We start from the raw sequence: 23,202 nt of genomic DNA, 5'->3' as shown, positions 1-23,202 counted from the left end.
TCCTTCTAAATTCGTATATCCTCTAGGAGGCCTTCCCTGATTAATTTCTCATCTCCTCACTCTATAGTCCCCCAACTCCAACATCAGTACTTTCAGGCCACCTGGGCACTAAAGCACCAAGAACCCTCTACAGTATTAATATAAAGATCTTTCATACTCTATTACTTCCTCTTTCCTGAAATATATTTTAGTGTATGCCCCATTCCTCTTCCACCCCAACTAGATTGCAAACTACTTAAAGGCGGGGATGTCTGCTAATCTAGTGTACTCTTCTAAGTGACTAGTACAATGGTATACACAAAGTAGGGGTTCAATAAATACTACAGATTAAAAAATGGAACAGGTAGAATCTGGGGCTGCAGCATACTTTTCTAACACTTAGTATATTTGTGACTATTGGTCTGAATCCAACTCTACCAATTCAGGATGCGGCCCTAATGGTTCTCAGTAAGATAGATGAAAGGACAGACCAGCTTTCATAGTAGAAGATCAATGCTCTGTGCAAAGAAAGCACTCCAATACCAGAAACTGGAAGAAAACATCCACTTGTAAAGTATTACTAGTAATTAAACTTGGAAAAAATCAGGGTGAGGTTTGGATGAAAAGACTACTACTCCGCTTTCCGTTATTCCCTAGCACCAGTTGGAAAAAGCATTTTAAACATGAGTGTTATCTTGGGACCTCTCAGGAGATATTTTCATAAGAAATGAGGCAAAACATTTGCAGACAATAGGAACTTTGACTAACCTAAGCAAATGCCAGTAGTACAATCTAATATTACTGCTTGCAAAATTTAATAAACTATAGTCTCTGTTGACTGACAGAGTGTGCTGGCAAGGGAACAGATATCCCAAACTGCATCATTAGGGAAATTGTTTTTATTGGCCATGAGGAATGACCATATCCAAGGAAAAGCCTGCAGCTCACTTTTATACTTAAATAATATAAGATTTTAGGAATGTGTCCTGTCTTGTCTTATACCATCAAGTCTTCTCCGACCCACAGCGATACCACGGACAAATCTCTCCCACAACACCCCGTTCTCCATCTGCAACCGTTCTGGTAGTATATCCATAGAGTTTTCTTGGTAAAAATATGGAAGTGGCTTATCACTGCCTCCCTCCACGCAGCAAACTCGAGTCTCCACCCTTGACTCTCTCCCGTGCCGCTGCTGCCCAGCACGGGTGAGTTTTGACTTGTAACAGATTGCCTTCCACTTGCTAGCCATTGGCCAAGCTAGGAATGGAATAGGTATGCCTCTGCCTGACTCTCCTTCCCATAGCCGAGCCTGGTGGAATACTGAAAACTCTCCAGGTGCGACCCTGAGAGGGGTTAGGAATGTAAGTCATGTATAATTCAGGATTCTATACCTTTCGTATAAGTGAAGATACCAACCGGTCACCCAATCAGAAAATGCCTCCTTGAAGAAAGAGAAACACACACATACCTACAAGTGCAAAGTCCTTAGACAAAGTCCTTTTTCTGGTTGCAAAAAAAAAAAAAATCACTAGAGACTAAAGCTATTACAAATTATTCTTGGATGTCTAAGATTCCAACAGTCTACATTATCAGGCCAAGAGAAAAGTACTTTAACATGGAGACCTAATCTACATGTTCTTGGTGCTCTTATCAAGATTGATAAAGCTACGTGATTCCTTTATTTGGGAATACATGTTAACCTAGCTTCTGGGACACCTTTATAAAGATTTGGGAGGTTCTGAATCACAAAGTCCTAGGGTACCTAAATAACCACTTTAGACAAATGTCACTTTTTTATCATGGCACCATGAAGCTAATTCAACATTATGGACAGGGGTACTCATGTCAAATTGAGTCAGCCACATCCCAGTTGTGTATCCATTTTCGGAGTTTTGCTTGCCCTAGATTTTTAGTACATTGCTTATTTCTTCAAATTGTAAGATCTTTCCTACACAGATGACTCATCAGAAGGGAAAGTATAGTACCAATTTCACTTGGTTCCTGTTATATGGTATTATGCTGCAATCATTTAAGTCACAAATGTCTCACACCACCTCCACCAGCCACGACCTCCCTGCCCTCAATCAAAATCCCACTCCTACATTCATGCCAAATTATGCCCTGCCGGCCTCTCTACTAGCTCATTACATTGCATAACCCACTGGGAAAGAGGCAGGCATAGATAATTGAGTAAGAGTGGTACTGGACAAACAGCTAGGATATAATCAATTCTTTTTTGCCAGTCCTCTCTCAGTCCTAAAGTTTCAGGATTGTTGCTTTTTAATAAAGCAAAGTAATATTTAAAGTAATATTTAGTGAAATGAGGACACTTGGGGGAAAGGGACTGTCAAATTGTAGAACAGGATCCTAAAGAGAAAACAGCAAGATACAGAAAATTAATTTTAAGAAGGCAGGTAAGCTTCAGATAAGCTTCAGATAGTCATTTTCATAGGGAAGGGGAAAGCCCAAGAAAAGAGGGCTCCACAGAAGTTGGGTTTTAAGAGTAGCTTTATCACTTCTGCTAGTCTAAGAACCAGCCCTGCCAACACCAAAGTAGACTTTGGGGCTGCCAAGGGGACTAAGAGCAACTGTAGCAATAAACTGTGATGCCAAAAGGGTAGTACTCAGGTCAGTCTACTTAAAAAACAAACAAAAAACCTCTGATTAAGTATTTTTGCACCTACTGCCCTACACCCACCTGTGCTCACTGGTATTCATCTTGGGTGGAAGGTGGCAAGGTGGGAGGGATAAAAAAGTTGCACCACAGTTTCAGAGTAAAACTGCCCAAGAGAGCAGACTCCAGTGTAGGAGCAGGAAAGGGGTTGAGGGAGTGTGCAAGGATAGGAATAATTGTGGTATGTATTAAACATTTACTGAATGCTCCCCCCTTTCCCTCTGCTCCTCCCCCTCTCCCCTCAGCACTGTGCTCGTTCGCTCAATTGTATATATTGTCATTACCCTATTAATTTGGTTAATGAGATGTACATTACCTTGATTCTCTTTATTGCTATTGTTTTAATGAGATGTTCATCCTCTTGATTCTATTTATTGCTATTGTTTTTGTCTGTCTCCCCCGATTAGACTGTAAGCCCATCAGTGGGCAGGGACTGTCTCTGTTGCTGATTTGTACATTCCAAGCGCTTAGTCCAGTGCTCTGCACATAGTAAGCGCTCAATAAATACTATTGAATGAATGAATGAATGAATGAATGAATGAATGAATGAATGAATGAATGTAAGTGGCAGAACCAGGATTAGACGGCAGATCCCGACCTACGTCACCGCGCCGCTTCGTGGCTCCACCCACCCGTTCGGGCGGAGGGGACGCGCTGACGTCAGCTCTACGGCAGGCGACGCGCTGACGTCACCGGCGGCGGCGTGGCCGGAGCGGGGGGTTGGAGGCGCCCATTTTGAGTGGTTTTGCGGCCCGGCCCGTCCAGGTGAGCCCTCGTCGGGGTGGAGCCCCACCCCCCCGCAGACCCGACGGCGGGGCGCACCCCACTTTTCCCAAACGAATGCTGCACATAAATAGGACGCCTTCGGCTCTCGTCTCATTGATCGAGCCATCATAATAATAATAATGTTGGTATTTGTTACGTGCTTACTATGCGCAGAGCACTGTTAATAATGTTGGTATTTGTTAAGAGGTTACTATGTGCCGAGCACTGTTCTAAGCGCTGGGGTAGACATAGGGGAATCAGGTCGTCCCACGTGGGGCTCACAGTCTTAATCCCCATTTTAATAATAATAATAATAATGTTGGTATTTGTTAAGCGCTTACTATGTGCAGAGCACTGTTCTAAGCGCTGGGGTAGACACAGGGGAATCAGGTCGTCCCACGTGGGGCTCACAGTCTTAATCCCCATTTTACAGATGAGGGAACTGAGGCACGGAGAAGTGAAGTGACTTGCCCACAGTCACACAGCCAACAAGTGGCAGAGCTGGGATTCGAACTCATGAGCCCTGACTCCAAAGCCCGTGCTCTTTCCACTGCGCCACGCTGCGCTGGGGTAGATACAGGGTAATAAATAAAAACGGTGGTATTTGTTAAGAGCTTACTATGTGCAGAGCACTGTTCTAAGCGCTGGGGGAGATACGGGGTAATAATTAAATATAAAAATGGTGGTATTTGTTAAGCGCTTACTATGTGCAGATCACTGTTCTAAGCGCTGGGGTAGGTACGGGGTAATAATTAAAAATAAAAATGGTATTTGATAAGCGCTTACTATGTGCAGAGCAATGTTCTAAGCGCTGGGGGAGATCCGGGGTAATAAATATAAAAATGGTGGTATTTGTTAAGCGCTTACTATGTGCAGAGCACTGTTCTAAGCGCTGGGGGATACAGAGTGGTCAGGTTGTCCCACATGGGTCTCACAGTCTTGGTCCCCATTTTACTGATGAAGTAATTGAGGCACAGAGAAGTTAAGTGACTTGCCCAAAGTCACACAGCTGGCAAGTGGCAGAGCCGGGATTAGAACCCATGACCTCTGACTCCCAAACCTGGGCTCTTTAATAATGTTGGTATTGGGTATTTGTTAAGCGCTTACTATGTGCAAAGCACTGTTCTAAGCGCTGGGGGATACAAAGTGATCAGGTGGTCCCATTTGGGGCTCACACCTTTAATCCCCATTTTACAGATGAAGTAACTGAGGCACAGAGAAGTGTGAAGTGACTTGCCCAAAGTCACACAGCTGGCAAATGGCAGAGCTGGGATTAGAACCCATGACCTCTGACTCTCAAACCCGGGCTCTTTCCACTGAGCCACTCTGGTTGTCCCACATGAAGCTCATGGTCTTCATCCCCATTTTCCAGATAGGGTAACTGAGGCACAGAGAAGTGAAGGGATCGATCAGTGCGCGGGGTCGCCGTCTGGGTGGGGTGAGGGGAAAGTGTCTTCGCCTCCTCTCTTCTCTCTCCTTTCCCTTTTTGCCGAAGGTCTTCAATCGATCAATCGGATTTATTGACCCCCGTACTCAGCGCCTCGGAGAGAACACTACGACAGAGTTGGCAGACGTGTTTCCCTGCCCATCGCCTGTTTACAGTCTAGAGGGGGCAGACAGACATTAGTATAATGTCTCCCTCTCCCTTCCCCTCAGCACTGTGCTCATTTGTATATATTATTTATTACCCTATTTATTTTGTTAATGAGGTGTATATCTCTTTGATTCTATTTATCTTGATGATGTTGTCTTGTTCTGCTTTGATCTGTTTTGCTTTGCCTCTGTCTCCCCCGTTTAGACTGTGAGCCTGTCCTTGGGCAGGGATGGTCTCTATCTGTTGCCGAATTGTACACTCCACGCGCTTAGTACAGTGCTCTGCACATAGTAAGCACTCAATAAATACTATTGAATGAATGAATATAAACAAATAAATTTCGGACGTGGACCTAAGCGCCGCAGGGCTGAGGGCAGGGTGTGGCTCGATGGAAAGAGCCTGGGCTGGGGGGGGGTCAGAGATCATGAGTTCAAATCCCACTCTGCCGCTGGTCAGCTGTGTGACTTTGGACAAGTCACTTAACTTCTCTGGGCTTCAGTTCCCTCATTTGGAAAATGAGGATTAAGACTGTGAGCCCCACATGGGACAGCCTGGCTCACTGGAAAGAGCCCGGGCTTGGGAGTCAGAGGTCATGGGTTCGAATTCCGGCTCTGCCACTTGTCAGCTATGTGATGGCACGTCACTTCACTTCTTTGTGCCTCAGTGACCTCATCTGTAAAATGGGGATTAACTATGAGCCTCATGTGGGACAACCTGATTAGCCTGTCTCTCCCCCAGCACTTAGAACAGTGCTGTGCACATAGTAAGCGCTTAACAAATACCAACATTATTGTCACCTTGTATCCTTCCCAACGCTTAGAATAATCCTCTGCACATAGTAAGTGCTTAACAAATGCCAACATTATTATTATTATAGGTGCTTAGTACATTGCTTTGCACACAGAAAGTGCTCAAATACGGCTGATTGAAAGGGTGCAGATCTAAGTGCAAGGGCGACGCAGAGGGTAGTGGAAGAAGTTTAACCCCCTGTTATTATTAATCATACTTATTGAGCGCCTCCTGGATGCAAAGCACTGTACTAAGTGCTTGGGGGAATACAGTATACTGTCAAACACAGTCCCTGTCCACAATGAGCTCACAGTTTAGAGATCTGTTCTTTTGTCAATTTCCTTACTTATTCCCGGATGGTGAGGGCTTGACTAATGTCACTCTGAAACCCCTCCTTTGTTTTGTTTGTTAACATTTTATTGATGAATTGTTGATCCCTTTTTGCTTGTTTACGAAACAAACGTCAATATTTCGTACTTATTGAGCGCTTACTGTGTGCAGAGCACTGTACTAAGTGACTGGGAGAATATCTCGTGGTGGGCAAGGAATGTGATCGAGAAGCAGCGTGGCTTAGTGGAAAGAGCCCGGGTTTGGGAGTCTGAGGACGTGGATTTTAATTCCGGCTCTGCTACTTGTCTGCTGTGTGACCATGGGCAAGTCACGTCATTTCTCTGTGCCTCAGTTGCCTCATCTGTAAAATGGGGGTTAAGACTGTGAGCCCCACGTGGGACAACCTGATTACCTTGTATCTACCCCAGGGTTTAGAAAAATGCTTGGCACATAATAAGCACTTACCAAATACCAAAATAATAATACTAATTGCTATATTGTACTCTCCCAAGTGCTTAGTACAGTGCTCTCTCTGGCCAGAGTAAGCGCTTAATAAAGTGAATATAAATGAAGGGACAGTATAGTATGACAGTAAACACAAGGAGTTTATGGTCTAGAGAGTACAGTCTCCAGACAATTCCGGATCTCACCTCTCCCTTGACAGCAAAATTTTTCCCCGAAGGTCAAGACCTAATGGGTATTTTCTTCCTGAGCTCAAGTGGTCGGACTTAAATCATCCCTTTAAACAGTGACAGCAGCCAAATGAAAGCCCTTCTCTCCTTCTGGGGTGGGTTTGGGGTGAAGCCCCTGGGTTACCTATGCTCCTGCTTCCTTTAATAGACTAAACGTCATTGCTAGTATGCACTCGCTTTGCCAATACCTTGCTATGTGACCTTGGGCAAGTCTCTTAACCTCTCTGTGCCTCAGTTTCCTCAACTGTAAAATGAGGTTACCTGTTCTCCCTCCTACTTAGACTACAAGCCCTGTTAGGGACAGGGCTCTGTCTGACTTAATTAACTTGTACCTACCCCAGCGCTTAGTGTGTATCACATAGTAAGCACTGAAAAACCATAAACCTGGGAATTTTGATGATTTTAGATCTCCCACCAGGGATGGTAAAAATCAGTGTTGTAAGTGCTAAATAACGTTTTTTGTAAGTGCAGTGTTAATATTATTTTGGCCCGTTAAAACTTTAGTCTTAGTTTTGTTGAGGGAAATCAGAAGGAAACTCAGGATTTGGAGATACAGACTCTAATGCTTGGGAATTTATTAAAATGCTGAAAATAGTGAATAAGTTGTCCTCTGCAGCAACATCGTTTTGCTTTCATATGAATATTCATTGTAGGTTAGACCACATCGTACTAGACAGCATTTGTGTTCTGTAAGCTCTTTTTGCTTATAGGACTCAGGTTTACCAACTCTATGGTTCTCGCAAGTGCTCGGTGCAGTGTACGGCGCAAAATAAATACTCAGTAAATACCACAGGATGATTGAAAAGGCTATACACTTGTCCTGTACAAGAAGGAAGGGATAGGGGAGATAGTGAAAGTACATTTTTGTAAGACTACTGATTTGATTTAGATCTCATTTTCTGCATTTGCTCCTTAGATCCCCTTCCTGTCTTACAAGGAATAATACTATTATGTATCTAATCTCTTACATGTGAACTTCTTTCCTTAGCTTTCTGCACCTAGTCTTCTCCAGCTGTCTTCCCCATCTTGCTTCCAGACCTTCTGCCAAATTATCCCAGGCAGTTCCTGCTGCTGTTTTGTCATATCACTTCCTTCTCTTCAAAGGCTTAACTCCAAGCCCACCCTCTCCGGGCATTTTTCCTGATTAATGCCACCCATCCTCCAACCTGTCAATGCAATCCAACACCCACTTTGAGTCTTCAGACTAGTACAGGTTATACTGGTATATTTAAGTTGATTGCTGTGCACACAGTGAGCATTCAATAAATGCTATTGATTGATCGACTGCATTTTTGTTTCAGTTTAACAAGTAGCCTGGTGTAGTGGATAGAGCGTGGGCCTGGGAGCCAGAAGGATAGGGGTTCTAATCCTGGGTCTGCCACTTATCTGCTGTGTGCCTTTGGGCAAGTCACTTTACTTCTCTGTGCTTCAGTTACATCATCTATAAAATGGGGATTAAGACTATGAACTCCACAGGAATAGGGACCATGTCTAACCTGATAAATTTGTATCTATTCCAGCACTTAGAACATATCTTGGCACATAGTAAGCACTTAACACATGCCATCACCGTTCCCTTTATATTATGATGTTTATTAAGCACTTTACTATCTATATGCCAAGTACTGTGCTAAATGCTGTGTCTAGAAACATAGTTCTTGTCCCACCTAGCATGGCCTGGGGGAGAGAAGGGAGTTACTAGCTGAGGGCAGAAGCTGTGTAATACAGTATATACCAAGCTCCATGCTGTGGCTCCTATGACTACCCGATAAATGTTTATTGGGTTATTCAGTGGCAACAATGGCTGTATGTTCTCTTAAGAGCTTTGCTTTGCGTGACTACTAGGAAAATAAAATTATCAGATGATCTAATGAGTTTATTTTCAATAATTAACAGCAAGAAAGGATATGCCTCTTCAACTAGTAAAGGTCATCAATGGGATGCCTGAAGTTCAGTTACCAAGCCACTTGCAAAAAATAGTTTTGAAAAATCTACAACTCGATTATGATTACGCCAGCAAATATGTCCAGGTAAGAGTTTTGATTAGCTTAACAAAAGACATTTTTTAAATGGTTATTTCTTTAGTGCATAATTAACGTCCTCAATTTAGTAAAGTAATTTTGCTTTTGAGTTTTGTAGAAGTTATGGTTGACTTTCATATACATACCTCTTTTTCCTGATTGGGTAAGATAAGGCAAATAGAGGAAGAATGCCATTGAGGTTGTTTCAGTAAAATTTCAGGTTTGCTTTTAAAGATTCATTCAAAATATTTGATGATGCTTCCTTAAATATTTTAAAATTTAAGTAAGAGTCAACAAGGATTTATTGAGTACCTTTGATGTGTTCATGGGAAATGTTAGAAAAAAAGTGACCCTGTCATCAAGCAGCTTATAAATTACAAGGGGGAAGTGATGATGATTATTCAGCTGTTTTTCATGCCATTGGAGGGAGGCATCAGCAGAGTTAATGCATAATAGAAAAATTAAGTGTGTTCTAATACTAGATTCCACAATTCTTTTGGAAGGGCACAGGGGAGGAGAAAAGGAAGTAGTCTCAGTGCTGGACTGAACTGAAACCATCCAGGAGCTTGATTATTGGGAAGGATAAGCCAACTCCAAGCCTGGTTGGGTATCTACCAGGGCTTTGGTTGAGGGAAGAGAAATAGTTTATAGGGCAGTGTCCAGAAAGGAAGAGAGAGGAAGGGAGGATGGATGGACAGACAGTAACTTTGGGGAAACTCTAGGTGGTCATAGGAGAAATTGCCTTGGTGCTTTGGAAGAGGGACTTGCTTTGGGTGCAGATAATCAAGAGAGCCCTGTACTTATAGATTTGCAAAACATTGAAGAATTAAGCATACTTGAAATAAGCAATTGCTGGATTGTGAAGACTCCTCCTGTGAATCTTTGTTCACGGGGAAGCCCGCTCCAGATAAAGGATATATCAGGCACTTTTATCTATCAATTGTCTTTCACCCTGGAGGTCTTTTTGTTTGCTCAGTGCTTCAATGTCTGTCTAACTTAGGAGCAACTGGATCTGTTGCTTTTTAGACAACTTTTCTCATCACTTACCACCTGAAGTTCCATTATGCTATTTTCTTAGAGTTTGATAGGTGTTTATATTCAGGTGCATGAGCAAGGAAAGACTCATCAGTTGTGATCTGCTGGTAAATTTAACCTAGACTTGGGTGAAGCAAGCTGCTTTTTTGGAATAATATTTCCAGTGTTGCTCCTATTCAGGGTGAGCTGTTCATGAGCAGCCGTGTTTAGTTATAATTTTGTGTTGACAGTGATGTGGTTTTAATTTAATTTTGAATTCCTTTAGCCTCAATTGTTATTCCCACTTATCTTTTAGTTTCAGAAAAGTCCATAAATTCTGTAATACTTGATAGATCATCTCACTATTAACATGAATTAGTAAGTTTTTATATCTCGTACCAAGACTATGGTTGGGAAGAAAGATGTGGTTCTTTGATTTATTTTGAATAATTAATTCTCTTGTGAGTCTTACCTATGTGATGACTAAGCCATGAAAAAATTTAATTTTATAAATCATAAATCTCATGAACACCTTTTCATGTTCTGAAATATGAACAAGACATATACTCAGTTTAATTTTCCACCTAAGGTGTGCTCAATTCATAATAATCTCTATTGATAGTTTGATAGTTACTTCAGTAGGAAAACATCCAATTTTTAGAATGACAGCTCTTAAAGATATGTGCCAACCTCATCATCTTCTAAATATTATACTCTTATAAAGGTGGTTCCATTTTTTTTTAACACATCCCCATAAGTTAGAATTTCTAGGTGTTTCATCCTTTTTTTCCTTATCCAAACTATCTGCAGATTTTCATAGAATTATGTTGTTTTTCTCAGAGTAGCAGGGTATCATTCTGACCCATCATTACCTAATGCTGATTTACACACTAAAGCAGTGTACCAGCTGCTTTTGCTTTGTAAAATTGTAAAGATACTTACTGACACTGAGTTTCTCATCTGCTTACTCTAATTTTTTTCTTTAGTTCTTACTGCTTAGCAAAATTTACCTTTGGAGAAACCAGCTACATGGATTTATATTTAATCATTTGTTTCAGAGCCTTCAATTGGGTATGAATCCCTACATTTAATTTAGTTTTTCGGAGTTTTATGTGTACAAATCTTCATATTTGCATTACACTGTCTAGCATTTTTGTCTTTTCATTTGACCTAGTGAAAATATTGGGATTAACATTAAAATATGTTAATCTGACATGGCTAACAATGCTATAATCTTTATTTTTCAAATAAAATTGATTAGATATGTTTCTTACAGCTTTCCAGGAGTTTACACCTCCATCATCTTGCCTTGTATGAATTTTTCTTGCATTTAATTCAGTTTTCTTCAATATAGTGAATGTTGATCTTGCATTCATTGCGATGGCATCTAGTTTGTTTGCACTTAATTCGTCTTTTACTTTCCTTTAGTTGTCTTATGAGGTGAAAGCAATCCTTTTTATTGATCCTTGTAAGTAAGATTCTTCTGTAAAAATCAAATAACTAATATTTTCTTTGTATTTTGGGTCATAGAACAATTGATTGGAAGGTTTAAGCCAGATTCACTTTTACATAACTAACTCATTTTCCACAGACTATATTAATCTTTGTAAAATGTAGATTTTTTCCTTGTTTTCCACTCTTAAGTTCCAGTGCTTGTAAATAGCATTTCATTATTCTTTCTGAGCTTCTGTATTCTTGCTTTTATTTTCCTGTATTTTCTTTCATTAGGAAAGTCAGATAGAGATGGGGTTGGAAGCTGTTATTCTTCTGAGCGAGAAATGAATAGAATTAATTGAACAGTTAAATAGTTAAATAATTGCTGTAATAATAATAATAATGTTGGTATTTGTTAAGCACTTACTATGTGCAGAGCACTGTTCTAATCACTGGGGTAGATACAGGGTAATCAGGTTGTCCCACGTGAGGCTCACAGTTAATCCCCATTTTACAGATGAGGTAACTGAGGCACAGAGAAATTAAGTGACTTGCCCAGTCACCCAGCTGACAAGTGGCAGAGCTGGGATTCGAACCCATGACCTCTGATTCCCAAACCCGGGCTGTTTCCACTGAGCCACGCTGCTTCTCTGGTTTGATATATTTCTGATTATCAGCACAATACAAACTCCCTCAAAATTACTGTATCCTTTCTGCTGGACTAATTGCTCCAAAAGCCCGGTTTAGCTTTCTGGACCCCAGTGACCAGATACCTGAATCCCGGCCCTGCCTTCTTGTCTTAACTAAGCCAGTTTAGTTTGCCACAGCCATGTGCCCTCTTGTTGTTCTCTGTCTGCTTGGCTTCTAGTTTCTCTATGTGGCCCCTCCTCTTAATTGCCTGTGAGTTTCCATCGCCATGGGGATTAGGGGGTGCTTCAAGCCACTGACACTTCCAGTTGCTGAGAAGTGGTGGCAATTTCCCTCCCAGCCACCACCCCTTCTTCCTCTCCCACTAGAATCGGGGCAGGAAAGATGATGAACCCTGGATGCAGCACATGAAATGAAGGAGGAAAGAATGGCCAAATAGGGGTTTTTTTTCTTGCTTTGACTGAAGGGAGCACAGAATCAGAACAGGGAGGAGGAGATATCTCCCCCTTCTGATCCTGCCCCCCTGTCCCATCTGCCCTCCCTCCCTCTCAGGGTCTTACTGAGGAGAACCCAACCTGCCTGAAAGACTCTGGTTATTGGTAAGTAGTGTGATGGTGGTAGAGCCAGGAAAAGAAGGGAATCTGTTGCAGTTGGGCTCATGCCTGATGGCATTGAAAGGGGTTAGGAATCCTGGGCTACATCAGCAATTATCCTCATGACAGAGCCCCAGATTTTATATATTGTGCTTGGATTCACCTGTACAAGAAAAGCCCTCTACAGTGGAAAGAGTCAGAAGCAAGCATTTTGAAAAATGACCAGGAAACACAGTTTTAACCTATTCTAAGAAAAATCAAGAAATTAGCATTCTGAACTTTAAAAACAAAACAAAAATCTAAAAAGAACTACACCAGGAGGCAGAAACTGCATGCCCAAGTGACTGTTATAATGTGCAAGAGATCCCATTCTGAAGAAAAAGCATTTTGGAAAAGTGGCACGTTGTGCAATTATTCACAAATGCAATAGCCCTATATCCTGAAGTATTAACTGTCCCTGAAATAAACTGTTTGCAGTACTTCAAAATCCCATAAATTTTACATACAGAAATGATAAAGGCCTATTTTAGCTACTTTTATAGCAATGTTCTTTTTTTATCATTTCAGGGGACAGTTTTGCATAGCTACTCTTTAACCTATCTCGGAAACGGAAAAGCCTTTTTGAAGATTGTACTACAAGGTATTTAAATGTTGTCATAAAAAATGAAAAGCTATAATTTTCTTATAATAACTCTCCAGTAAGAAGGGCACATTTGTTGAGTGAGTTAGATTAGGAAGCCAGTGTGGCCTTAGTTGAAAAAGCATAGAGCTGAAAGTGAAGAGACCTGGTTCTCTTTCCAACTCTGCCAGTGGCTTGCTGTGTAGCTTTGGACAAGTGATGTAACATTTCTTGAACGCAGTTTCCTCATCTATAAAATGGGTAAGATACCAGTTCCACCTACCTCTTAGATTATGACATGGCGTAACTGATACTTTCATCAATCCATCATATGGACACTATAGAAATATCTTTTCCCCATCTTAAAAGCCTTATTAAAATCACATCTCCAAGAGGCCTTCCCCATCTAAACCCTCATTTCCCCTACTCTTTCTATGTCACCTAGGTACTTGGATTTGTATCCTTTTAGCATCTGATATTCACCCCACTCTCAGCCGTATAGCACTTGTACATATCCTTACACCCTGCCATTTCCTGTATCTATTTTTATTTCAGTGTTTTTTTCCCCTCTCTATACTCTAAGCTCCTTTGGGCAGGGAGTGTGTCTGCAAATCTTATACTCTCCCAAATACTTAGTATAGTTCTCTGCACACAGTAAGTGCTCAATAAATATCAAATTGACATACGGTACATGTTAACTCAATTTTGGGGCAATGTTTTCTTTACAGCTGGTGGTACTAAGCTGGTCTAAGAACAAATGAAATCCAATGCCAGCCCTCTTCCAGTAGTGAACTATAGTAAAATGAACACAAAGCCAAAGAAATAATTATTTGGATGAAAGGTACTATGTAAAATCATCACAGAATCTTGATTGGAAGGAACTTAAAGAGGTGGCTTAGTTCAATTTACCCCTTCCATATTTAACTCATCTCAGAAAGAGGAGAGAGAATCTTTTCAATTTTTTTCTTCCTCCCCTCTCTTTGCCTCCACAAAAAAAAGCAGAGAAACAGTTTCCATAACTTCTCTCAGTAACCTGTCCCAGTGTTTAGCCTGAGGAGAATTGTCCTTGAATAAAGTCTGAAACTGTCTTCTTCCTGGATTTGACCCTGCTATTTAATTTCTCCTAAATCTCCAGTCTGAGTAGTCTTGTGAACCATTAACTTTTCCTCATAGGTTTAATTTCTTATCCTGTAATCATTTTCTTAGCTACTGCTATAACCCAGGTTCTCCTTGTTTTTCAATTCTGGAACCCCTCACCATAGAGATCTAATCGGTGGATGGGAACACTTCAAAGCCCATGCTTTGTGCGGTCCAGTGTCGTGCTTGTCTTTGTAACTTCAGTACTAAATTCCTACCTCCATGGTCAAATGGTTAGTCTCCATGGCTTCTCCACCATTTTCCCTGTTGAATTTGCCCACATCCAGTCTTTTTTGTCTTCGTGCAAATTTGACTTTTCCTTTTCAAACCCCTCCTGTATACTTGTCCGTTACCTATTCTAGTTTCTGATCTTAGGAAATTGACCAAGGTCATTTTGACTTCTGGCTCTGTCTTTTAACATCCTGACTCCCTCCGCCTTCCAACCGCCTCCCTGGCACCATCTGTGCTTTAATGAGCATTTTCTCTCTTCCATTATCCAGGAATTCAGGTCACCAGGACCTGCAGATTTGAATATGTTTGGTTTATTTAAATGGTCTTTCACTAAGTGAGATTTGTGCTTCCTGACCTTTGTTTCTAGTTCCCAGTTCATTTTTATGTGACAGTCAAGTAGGATACCTTCAAAAGGTTCTGGCCTCTTTTGGTGTCACCCAAAATGAGTGGTTCTTCTCCATCTAAAAAATCAATAAAGATTTCCTTTGTCTTTCTCTCGTGCTTAATTTATTTAAATATATATATTTTCAATATGCATGGTTATTTTTCCTCCTTCACCTTGCATGCAAAAGTCATAGAGCATTTCTCTACCTTTGCTAGGGCTTTCTGAGTTCGGTAGAAGCAGACACGCAGCTTTCAAGAGGTGCAGACACTAGAGGCAAGTGTCCTGAGCCCCTCAAGAGTTGCAGTCTGAAGGCCCCCAGAGTTCTAAGGGTAACCTCAAATGGCCTGGGGTGGGAATTTAGGGAATGTCTGGAGCCCTACATTTCCTGAGGAATTCTGGTATTAGCATCGAATGACTCCCACTGATGATCTAGGGCACCTTGGACCAATGGTGGAAGTCATGGGAAATATCTTTTAGATGCCTTCAGTGAACACCTGGTAGGCAGAAGGTTTCTGAGGTAAAAAACAGACCAGTGGGAGTTCTTGATCTTGTTAGGTTATTCTTCTGCTCCCTGGAAAATGATGGCTGATTCGGTATTGCTCATTGGTTTCCTCTTGGTTATTTTTGGGGATGGTCTTGTCATGTTGCAGCTCCATCACTGATGTCCCTAAGAATAGTAATTATGGTATTTAAATGCTTACTGTGTATTAGGCACTGTTCTAAATGCTCGATACAAGCTAATCAGAATGGATGCAGTCCATGCTTGAATGTTATTTAATTTCCATTCCCAGGATCAGGCACAGAGAAGTGAAGTGACTTGTTCATGGTCACACAGCAAGCAATTGGCAGTCAAGATTAGAACCCAGATCCTCTGACTCCCAAGCCTGTGCTTTTTTCCGACATAGGCCAGGCTGTTCCTCGTTTAAAATGTGTTCCTTATATGTACCCGGTGGTTATGCCGAGCAACATGCCCTGTTCAGGTTATGGCAATACAGCCAGAGAGTCAAGCTCTATCAGCAATGGTGGAAACCTTGTTCACAGCACGTGAACTAGGTGTGCAATCATTTCCTGGTTACCAATCACCTTTTGCAGCAACATTTGATTTCCTGGGAAATACTCTGAGGTGTCATATTTGAGCAGAAATGAAAATTTAATGACTGCAGCAGCCATTATTAATGTATTTGAAAGTTAATGAAATTTAATCCTGGAATACTTTATTAAAATTTACTAAAGGAAAAGGGAGAATGATGCAAGACAGCGAAAGTATTAGTGATGTTAATGAACTATGAGTTTTGACAATGAGAATTGTCAATAAAAGGAATGAAACGTTAAAGGAAAGAATAAAATAAAGAAATTGCTCTGGGTAACTTATGGATCAGGGGAATTGGAGGTCCATAAAAATGAAACATTTTTGGAGTGAACTGTTACTGAGTTTCTAACAATACTGTCCTTATGAGGCTACACTTGATAGATATTGGGTCATAAATATAGAAAAATATTCAGTAGAAGATGGTTACTCATGCTGGGTGCTTGAATCCAGCTTTCAGTGTGGAATTTGAGCCTTTTTCTGTTTTAATGGAAAATGAGTGAGGTTTCCTACATTACTGTTGCAGTATTTATAATAGCAGCATAACCAGAGGAAAAGAAAAGCTAGACACATAGCATTATAATTACATCCCTTGAAATTGTATTTTGACAAGAGTTTAAAAAAAGAGTTTTGAGTTGATTGGTACTCGGCTTCAATTTTCCATGTATGGAAAAAACGAGAGCGCTTTATGGTAATCTGTGTTTTTCTTTGCTGCTTTTTCAGAGAAAGAAAAGTCACATCAAGAGATCAACACCATCAATATATTATTCTTTGGAAAGTTGGCAGAGCATTGTGCCAAAGCTGTTTGTCAAGGGGTAAAATATTTTTATCTCTTCATTATTTTAAGTCCCTTTTCCCCAGTAGTAGGATTTATTATCCCTTCTTGTTTTCCATGTTTGTCAGTAAAGTTAGTTAATAGATTTTTCAAGGGACTTAACTGCTTTTTCTTTGTAGCTCTAATTTCTTCCTTTCATATTTTTGAGCTCTGAAAGGGCTTTTTGCCTTTATCTCCAGTTTTTTTTTTATGAAAACATGATTGGTGAAAAGCAATATTCGTACTAGCTTTGATGAAATGAATTGAAAGTAGATTTGCATCTCCTTTATAGTGGAATGCTATCCTGTTTATTAAAACAGTCTGCTATTTCGAGCCATCACATAGTCCTGGAAAGATGGAGAGATGCACAAAAAGGATGGAGTGATAGTCAAACAAATGACTTAAGTTCACCATCCAAAGTGACTGGAGTTGCAGAGGACCTCAGTAATTCTGTCTTAGTAGAAAAATAGCTGTCTCATTTTTAAGTACTCACCACTGAATCTTAAAAGAAAATTGTGGATTTTTCCCTATATCCCTATAGCTGCATTGACTATTGACCAAGCTGTAGCAAGTTTGTGGTGCCATCTTTGTTTTTTCTTCCTGCCGAGCTTCTGAGTTAAATGTAGTGATTTATATGCTTCACTGGTTATTGTTCTTGGTTGTTCTGGTAGCACTCTCACAGTGTCTTGGCACAAAAGCTGCTATCGATAGCTCCATTTGAGTTAGGTTGCCAAGAAATTTGAATTTTCTTTAGAAGGCTTTGGATGGTGCTTTTCTCCCCTATTGTTCTAATTATGGGTTATCGACTCCCAGAAAATGTGTTTATCTCGAAGTTCACTCTGGTACGTTCTACTTCTTGGGGATTCAACGTTGTTTCGAAGTTTTGTTTTCTTTTCCTCAATTTCACCTTGTAATTCTTCACAATATCAGCCGGAGCCCACTAAAGTTCAAACATATAATCACCGCTATCTTTTATGGGTTGAAACTGATTGTCTCACTTTTCAGAAGGTACTGGTGGCAGTAGAGAAATTTAGAAGTTCTTGGCTAGCCACATAAAACTTCTTTGGGATGATTCCCCGATTCGCTCTCATTTTTACCAATTGAAGTGATTGAGCATAGCAAAGACATATTCTTAGCTACACACTCTATTTATCTAGTATATCAAAGCCTGCATTTTTTATTCCACTCTCAATTTGTAACTCAGCAGGCCTCCTCATTGGCTGGCCAGAATGTTAGAAAGTTCCTTGACCATTCAGGTGCATCCAGACTGAGTTTATCAGAACTTTCCATGGATGAGTTGCGCATGATGAAGATCATCTGCATAAGTACTGGAGGAGACTAAATTGGAAAGAAGCTCCTTTTCGGCACCTGCAATTATACGTTCCTACCACATCTTCCATTATAAACAGTGAAAGCGTCACTTTAATTCTTGTTGTGATTACTCGCATTGTTGGACACACATCCTAGTTAGAGCTATAAAAATGCTCCAGCTTACTGTTTGAATTTGATTTGGGGGGATGAGTTGTCCTATTGAAGAAACATTGTGGTCTTTGCCTCCGTAGTCATCTATTGTCCAGTTTCATTTCAATCATTGCCTAAACAGACTGCCCATAAGTATAACCTAGAATTATAGTGTGGACATGAGTTAGCTAGAAGTGGACCCATAATGTTTGAAACTGAAACTAGGCTCTCTTCCATTTAAAGGAAAGATCATGAATAGGTAGTACCTTGATTTACTTACCCTCCTTACTGATCTCCCTGCCTCCCTTCTCCCCTATTTCAGTCCTTACTTCACTCTGCTGCCAGCATCATTTTTCTAAAATAAGTTCAGTCCACATTCATTCAGTCATACTTACTGAGCACTTAACTGTGTGCAAAACACTATACTAAGCATTTGGGAAGTACAATTCTGCAACAGATAGAGACAATCCCTGTCCACAACGGGCTCACCATCCTCATTCATTCAATAGTATTTATTGAATGCTTACTATGTGCAGAGCACTGTACTAAGCACTTGGAATGTACAATTTGGCAACAGATACAGTCCCTGCCCAATGACGGGCTTACAGTCTAATCGGGGGAGAGAGATGGACAAAAACAAGACAACATAATCACAATAAATAGAATCAAGGGGATGTACACCTCATTAACAAAATAGGGTAATAAAAATATATACAAATGAGCACAGTGCGGAAGGGAGGGGAAGGGAAGGGGGAGGAGCAGAGGGAAAGGGGGCTTAGCTGAGGGGAGGTGAAGGGGGGAAGGGGGAGGCAGCAGAGGGCGGAGGGGGAGCAGAGGGAAAAGGAGAAGCTCAGTCTGGGAAGGCCTCTTGGAGGAGGTGAGCTCTCAGTAGGGCAGGTCCATAGTAGGTCCACATCTCCCCATTCCTCGAAAACCTCCATGATTTTCCCATCCACTTCTGCATCAAGCAGAAACTCTTTACTATGGGCTTTAAAGTATTCAACCAGTTCACCCTTTCCTACCTTACCTCACTGATTTCCCATTACAAACCAGCCCACACACTTTGCTTCTATAGCCCCAACTTGCTCCCTGTTCCGTGGTCTCGTTTCTGTCATTGCCGACCCCTTCCCCCATATCCTCCCTCTAGCATGGAACTCCCTTCCCCTTCATATACGACAGAGTAACACTCTCCCCACCTTCAAAGACTTATTATTAATAATGTTGGTATTTGTTAAGCACTTACTATGTGCAGAGCACTGTTCTAAGCGCTGGGGTAGATACAGGGTAATCAGGTTGTCCCTTGTGAGGCTCACAGTCTTAATCCTCATTTTACAGATGAGGTAAGTGAGGCACAGAGAAGTTAAGTGACTTTCCCACAGTCACACAGCTGACAAGTGGCAGATCCAGGATTCGAACCCATGACCTCTGACTCCCAAGTCCGTGCTCTTTCCACTGAGCCACGCTGCTTCTCTAGTTATTTATTAAAATCACATCTCCTCCAAGAGGCCTTTCTCAACTAATCCCCATCTCTCCCCTCTTCCTGTCCCTTCTGTGTTCCCTATGCACTTGGATCTGTACCCTTGAAGCACTTGATATTCACTCCCCTCTCAGACCCGTAACACTTATATACATTTCTGTAATTTGCTTTATCATCTGTCTCTGCCTTCTAGACTGTAAGCTCCTTTTGGGGAGGGAATATATGTACCAACTCTGTTGTATTGTACTCTTGCAAGTGCTTAGTATCATGGTCTTCACACTTTAAGCACTCACATATCATTGAGTGATTAATGATAGCAGTGTGTCTTAAAAAATGTCGACCAAAGTGAATTCTTTAAACTTAACCAAAGTGTTTCCTCTTGCCTTTAAAGATACTACATGGAATTTATGCTCAGTTTAATTTTCATATTCAAACATGTCATTTACCCAGGTGTTAGACTCTTTGCTATTTGTGACCTTTCACCAAACAAATGAGATGGGACAGAAAACTCCATCCTGATACTCGTTGAAAATGTTGGGTATATTGATTTTTCATTTCTCTCTAAGTTTTCTCTCAAGCAAATGTCCAGACTTTATCCTCATCTTGCCAACATATTGCTTCTCCGTTTAGGAACTCAGACTCCTCATTCGTCACTAATCCAGCGATTGGCACAAAGGCTCATTGTTCAAAGCCCAGTCTGCAAAATCATTATTCACTCAGTAATCTGAAGCAGGGCCGACAGGTTTTGTGTTTGCTCTCACAAGATGACCTGCTTTTGTCCCTTAGTATTATTGTTTGAGGTGTTTGGAACTGCCATCAATATTCTGTTTTCACTGTTAAAGGGGTTATTTGTACCACTGGTGTCATAACTGTCAGAAGACAAAAATTCCCCTTATCCTGGTCAATGCTTGGAATCATGTTTGTGGTGAAAAATAATACCTCTAGAACATGATCATTCTTTTAACTTTTTAAAATTCATCTTTCGACTGTTCTGAGTACTCTGTAATGTTCAACTTTTTCCTTTTGTCACTTATGGCACATGTAACCACTGTATTGAGCTTTGCTAACAGGGTACTTAGGCTACTCACTGTGTACCAATGAGACACAGACTCAGTCCCAGCCCCAGTATAGTGCATGCTGCCAGAATTACGTTGTCTCTGAAACTGTGCCCTCTTAGTGGAGTCCCACTCTGGCTAGTAATCTAAGGCCTAGCCAAGTCTCAGCTGAACAAAAATGAGTTCGGATTTAGTTCCGGGGGACACCGCTGTGCAGGTGGGATTTCAACTGTCGATTGCTGGGAATGTATTGCAGTAGTCCAGGTGAAAACTGCAAGGGTGCAAAGTAACCACAAATATGGCTGCATCCTGTGGAAGTGAGACACAGTTCACTTTCTATTCATCCCAGGCCTGCTTCTGGCTTCTGCTTATCCACTGCCCCTGCCTCTAAATGCATCCTTGATGTGCCATGACATTCTCCCACCCTTCATCTGACATGGAGAGGGGGAGAAGGTTGTGGGAAATTGGAGAACCCTTCAACCTCAACTGGGTTTAGCTTCTCACCACCTTGACCCAGCCCATCAGCTCCATGAAACAGTCAGTCAGTGGTATTTTTTGTGTAGAGCACTGTGCTAAGTGCTTGAAGAGAGTACAATACAACACAGCCAACACATTCCCTGTCCACTACCAGCTTACAGTCTAGATTCCACGGCCCAGGCTTAGCCTTTGTGGGGCTCTGCCCTTGGTGTAGGTCCGTTTGGTTTGTGCTGAAATATACTACCTCACGAAGACATGATATCACATTATATGATAATAAATGTGCTTATCTGATTAGGGAAATTTGAAGGCAACTACACACATCAGTCCTTTTTGAAAACTCTTAGGAAAATTTCACATTTTCATTTAAAAAACAGTACTCACTTTTTAAAGTAAACTTATGGAAAGAACAAAACTGTTGCAAAATCTAGGGCAGTAGCACCTTGCCTAACCAGACATATGACAGACATGTTCTTCTGTTTAAATTAGTTTTTAACAAGTAGTCATTAGAGCAGAATAGATGTGCTGCCAGCTAATTAGTAGTTGTCAGATAATGGAGGATGTTATTCCTGGGAAATCAGGTATTTGCATTTTTTAAGCAGAATGGGCTGTATTGGTTACAAGATTGAGGTCACAGTTTGCTATGTATTTTGGATTTAAATCCATATTATGCTGTCCATTTTAGGTTTAATTAGATGGCTTCTTTACGACCTAATGGTTGAAATTTTCGACAGAAGAGAAAATCACCTAAAATTACAAATCTGAATTATAATTTTGTCATAGAACTTCTCTCTTATAATCTGCTTTAACTTTGAATCCATTTATAATCAGAAGATTTTTAAAGGAAAAGGGATAACTTTTGAACTGTGTCTGTAACTTATGTTACTGAGTTTCAAGCAACATGTAATTTTAGAATAATATACTTACGAATTGTTGGTTTGAAGTGTTCCATAATGTGTTTTGTATGTTTAACCATATTCAAGCTAGACTTCAGGAATCATTAAAATAACGCAGTGTTCTTTTAATTCTTTATCCAGACTCTCCTTTCTTCCCTGCCTTGCTTTGAAACTCCCAATAGTCCCCGGATTTCCGATCAATTTTCCACAAGTTAAAAAATACTGTGGCAGGATAGTTATCAGTGCCACTGAAAAGGGAAGAGTGCTTAGGAATATGTCCTCTATAAAATAAATTAGCAGCTAATCACTTTAGGCACTGCCCATATGGAATTTTAAATTGGGGGTGGTTTTTGCACAAGGGAGAGTATAAACTGAAGTTGTTAAATTCATTTTCTATAAATTGAAGTTTGTTTCCTCCCCTAAATTGAAAATCAGCAAAGAAGAGCTAGCAAGGAACAAAATTGAAATGGGGTATACTGTATTTTTAATTTACTGTGTTTAAGTGCCTTTTGCAGAGCACTGCCCTGAACAGTGGGGAAAGGTACAAAGATGATAATTCAGAGAAGAAAAATTTCAGATTATTGACCTATTGAAATTCAAAGCAAATAGATTTTTTCTATTATATACAGGTGCAGATTCATATGAGTGGGTGTGGTTTGCTTTTTGTTCTTTTAAATAAAATAATTCATCCAGAACAGGATTTAGATTGTAGGTCCTTATATATATTCATTTTTAAAAATACAGACTCTTTTTCCACAGGATGTTCTTGTGGTGACTGGATTTGATTTGGCTGAATCCTCCTCCACAAGCAAAGATGACAGACACAGTCTTCACTTGGAAGTATCTGAAGATATTGGATCAGTTGTTTATGTAAGTATGCAGATATTTCAGTTTTAATTAAAGTGACTGACTAATTTGCAAGTGAAAGTGAACATTTCAGGGAACTTCAGAGATAAAACAGTCTGGCTGAACTAACTACATTCAATGTGTCGAGATTTTGGAGTAGTTGAAAATGAGCACATTTGACTTG

The 23,202-nt window shown here is 40.6% G+C and overlaps 1 protein-coding gene and 1 non-coding gene across 2 annotated transcripts in view; one reads left to right on the top strand and one right to left on the bottom strand.

Moving 5' to 3' along the window:
- Nucleotides 1-1,194: 1,194 nt before the first annotated feature.
- On the bottom strand, nucleotides 1,195-1,332 carry LOC114814841. Its single transcript, XR_003762638.1, has one exon. It is a non-coding gene; the product is annotated as a small nucleolar RNA SNORA7 (small nucleolar RNA).
- Nucleotides 1,333-3,328: 1,996 nt separating this feature from the next.
- The window catches only part of POT1 (protection of telomeres 1), a 95,718-nt gene continuing 75,844 nt past the window's right edge, over nucleotides 3,329-23,202 (top strand). Inside the window, exons 1-5 of the mRNA XM_001508129.5 lie at nucleotides 3,329-3,418; nucleotides 8,720-8,853; nucleotides 13,101-13,173; nucleotides 16,716-16,807; nucleotides 22,932-23,042. Of these exons, the coding sequence (XP_001508179.3) occupies nucleotides 8,731-8,853; nucleotides 13,101-13,173; nucleotides 16,716-16,807; nucleotides 22,932-23,042 (399 nt within the window). The 5' untranslated portion in view covers nucleotides 3,329-3,418; nucleotides 8,720-8,730. The remainder of the gene's footprint in view (nucleotides 3,419-8,719; nucleotides 8,854-13,100; nucleotides 13,174-16,715; nucleotides 16,808-22,931; nucleotides 23,043-23,202) is intronic.

Source organism: Ornithorhynchus anatinus, chromosome 10, assembly GCF_004115215.2.
Source record: "Ornithorhynchus anatinus isolate Pmale09 chromosome 10, mOrnAna1.pri.v4, whole genome shotgun sequence".
Taxonomy (NCBI): domain Eukaryota; kingdom Metazoa; phylum Chordata; class Mammalia; order Monotremata; family Ornithorhynchidae; genus Ornithorhynchus; species Ornithorhynchus anatinus.
This window is presented reverse-complemented; position numbering and strand designations above follow the sequence as displayed.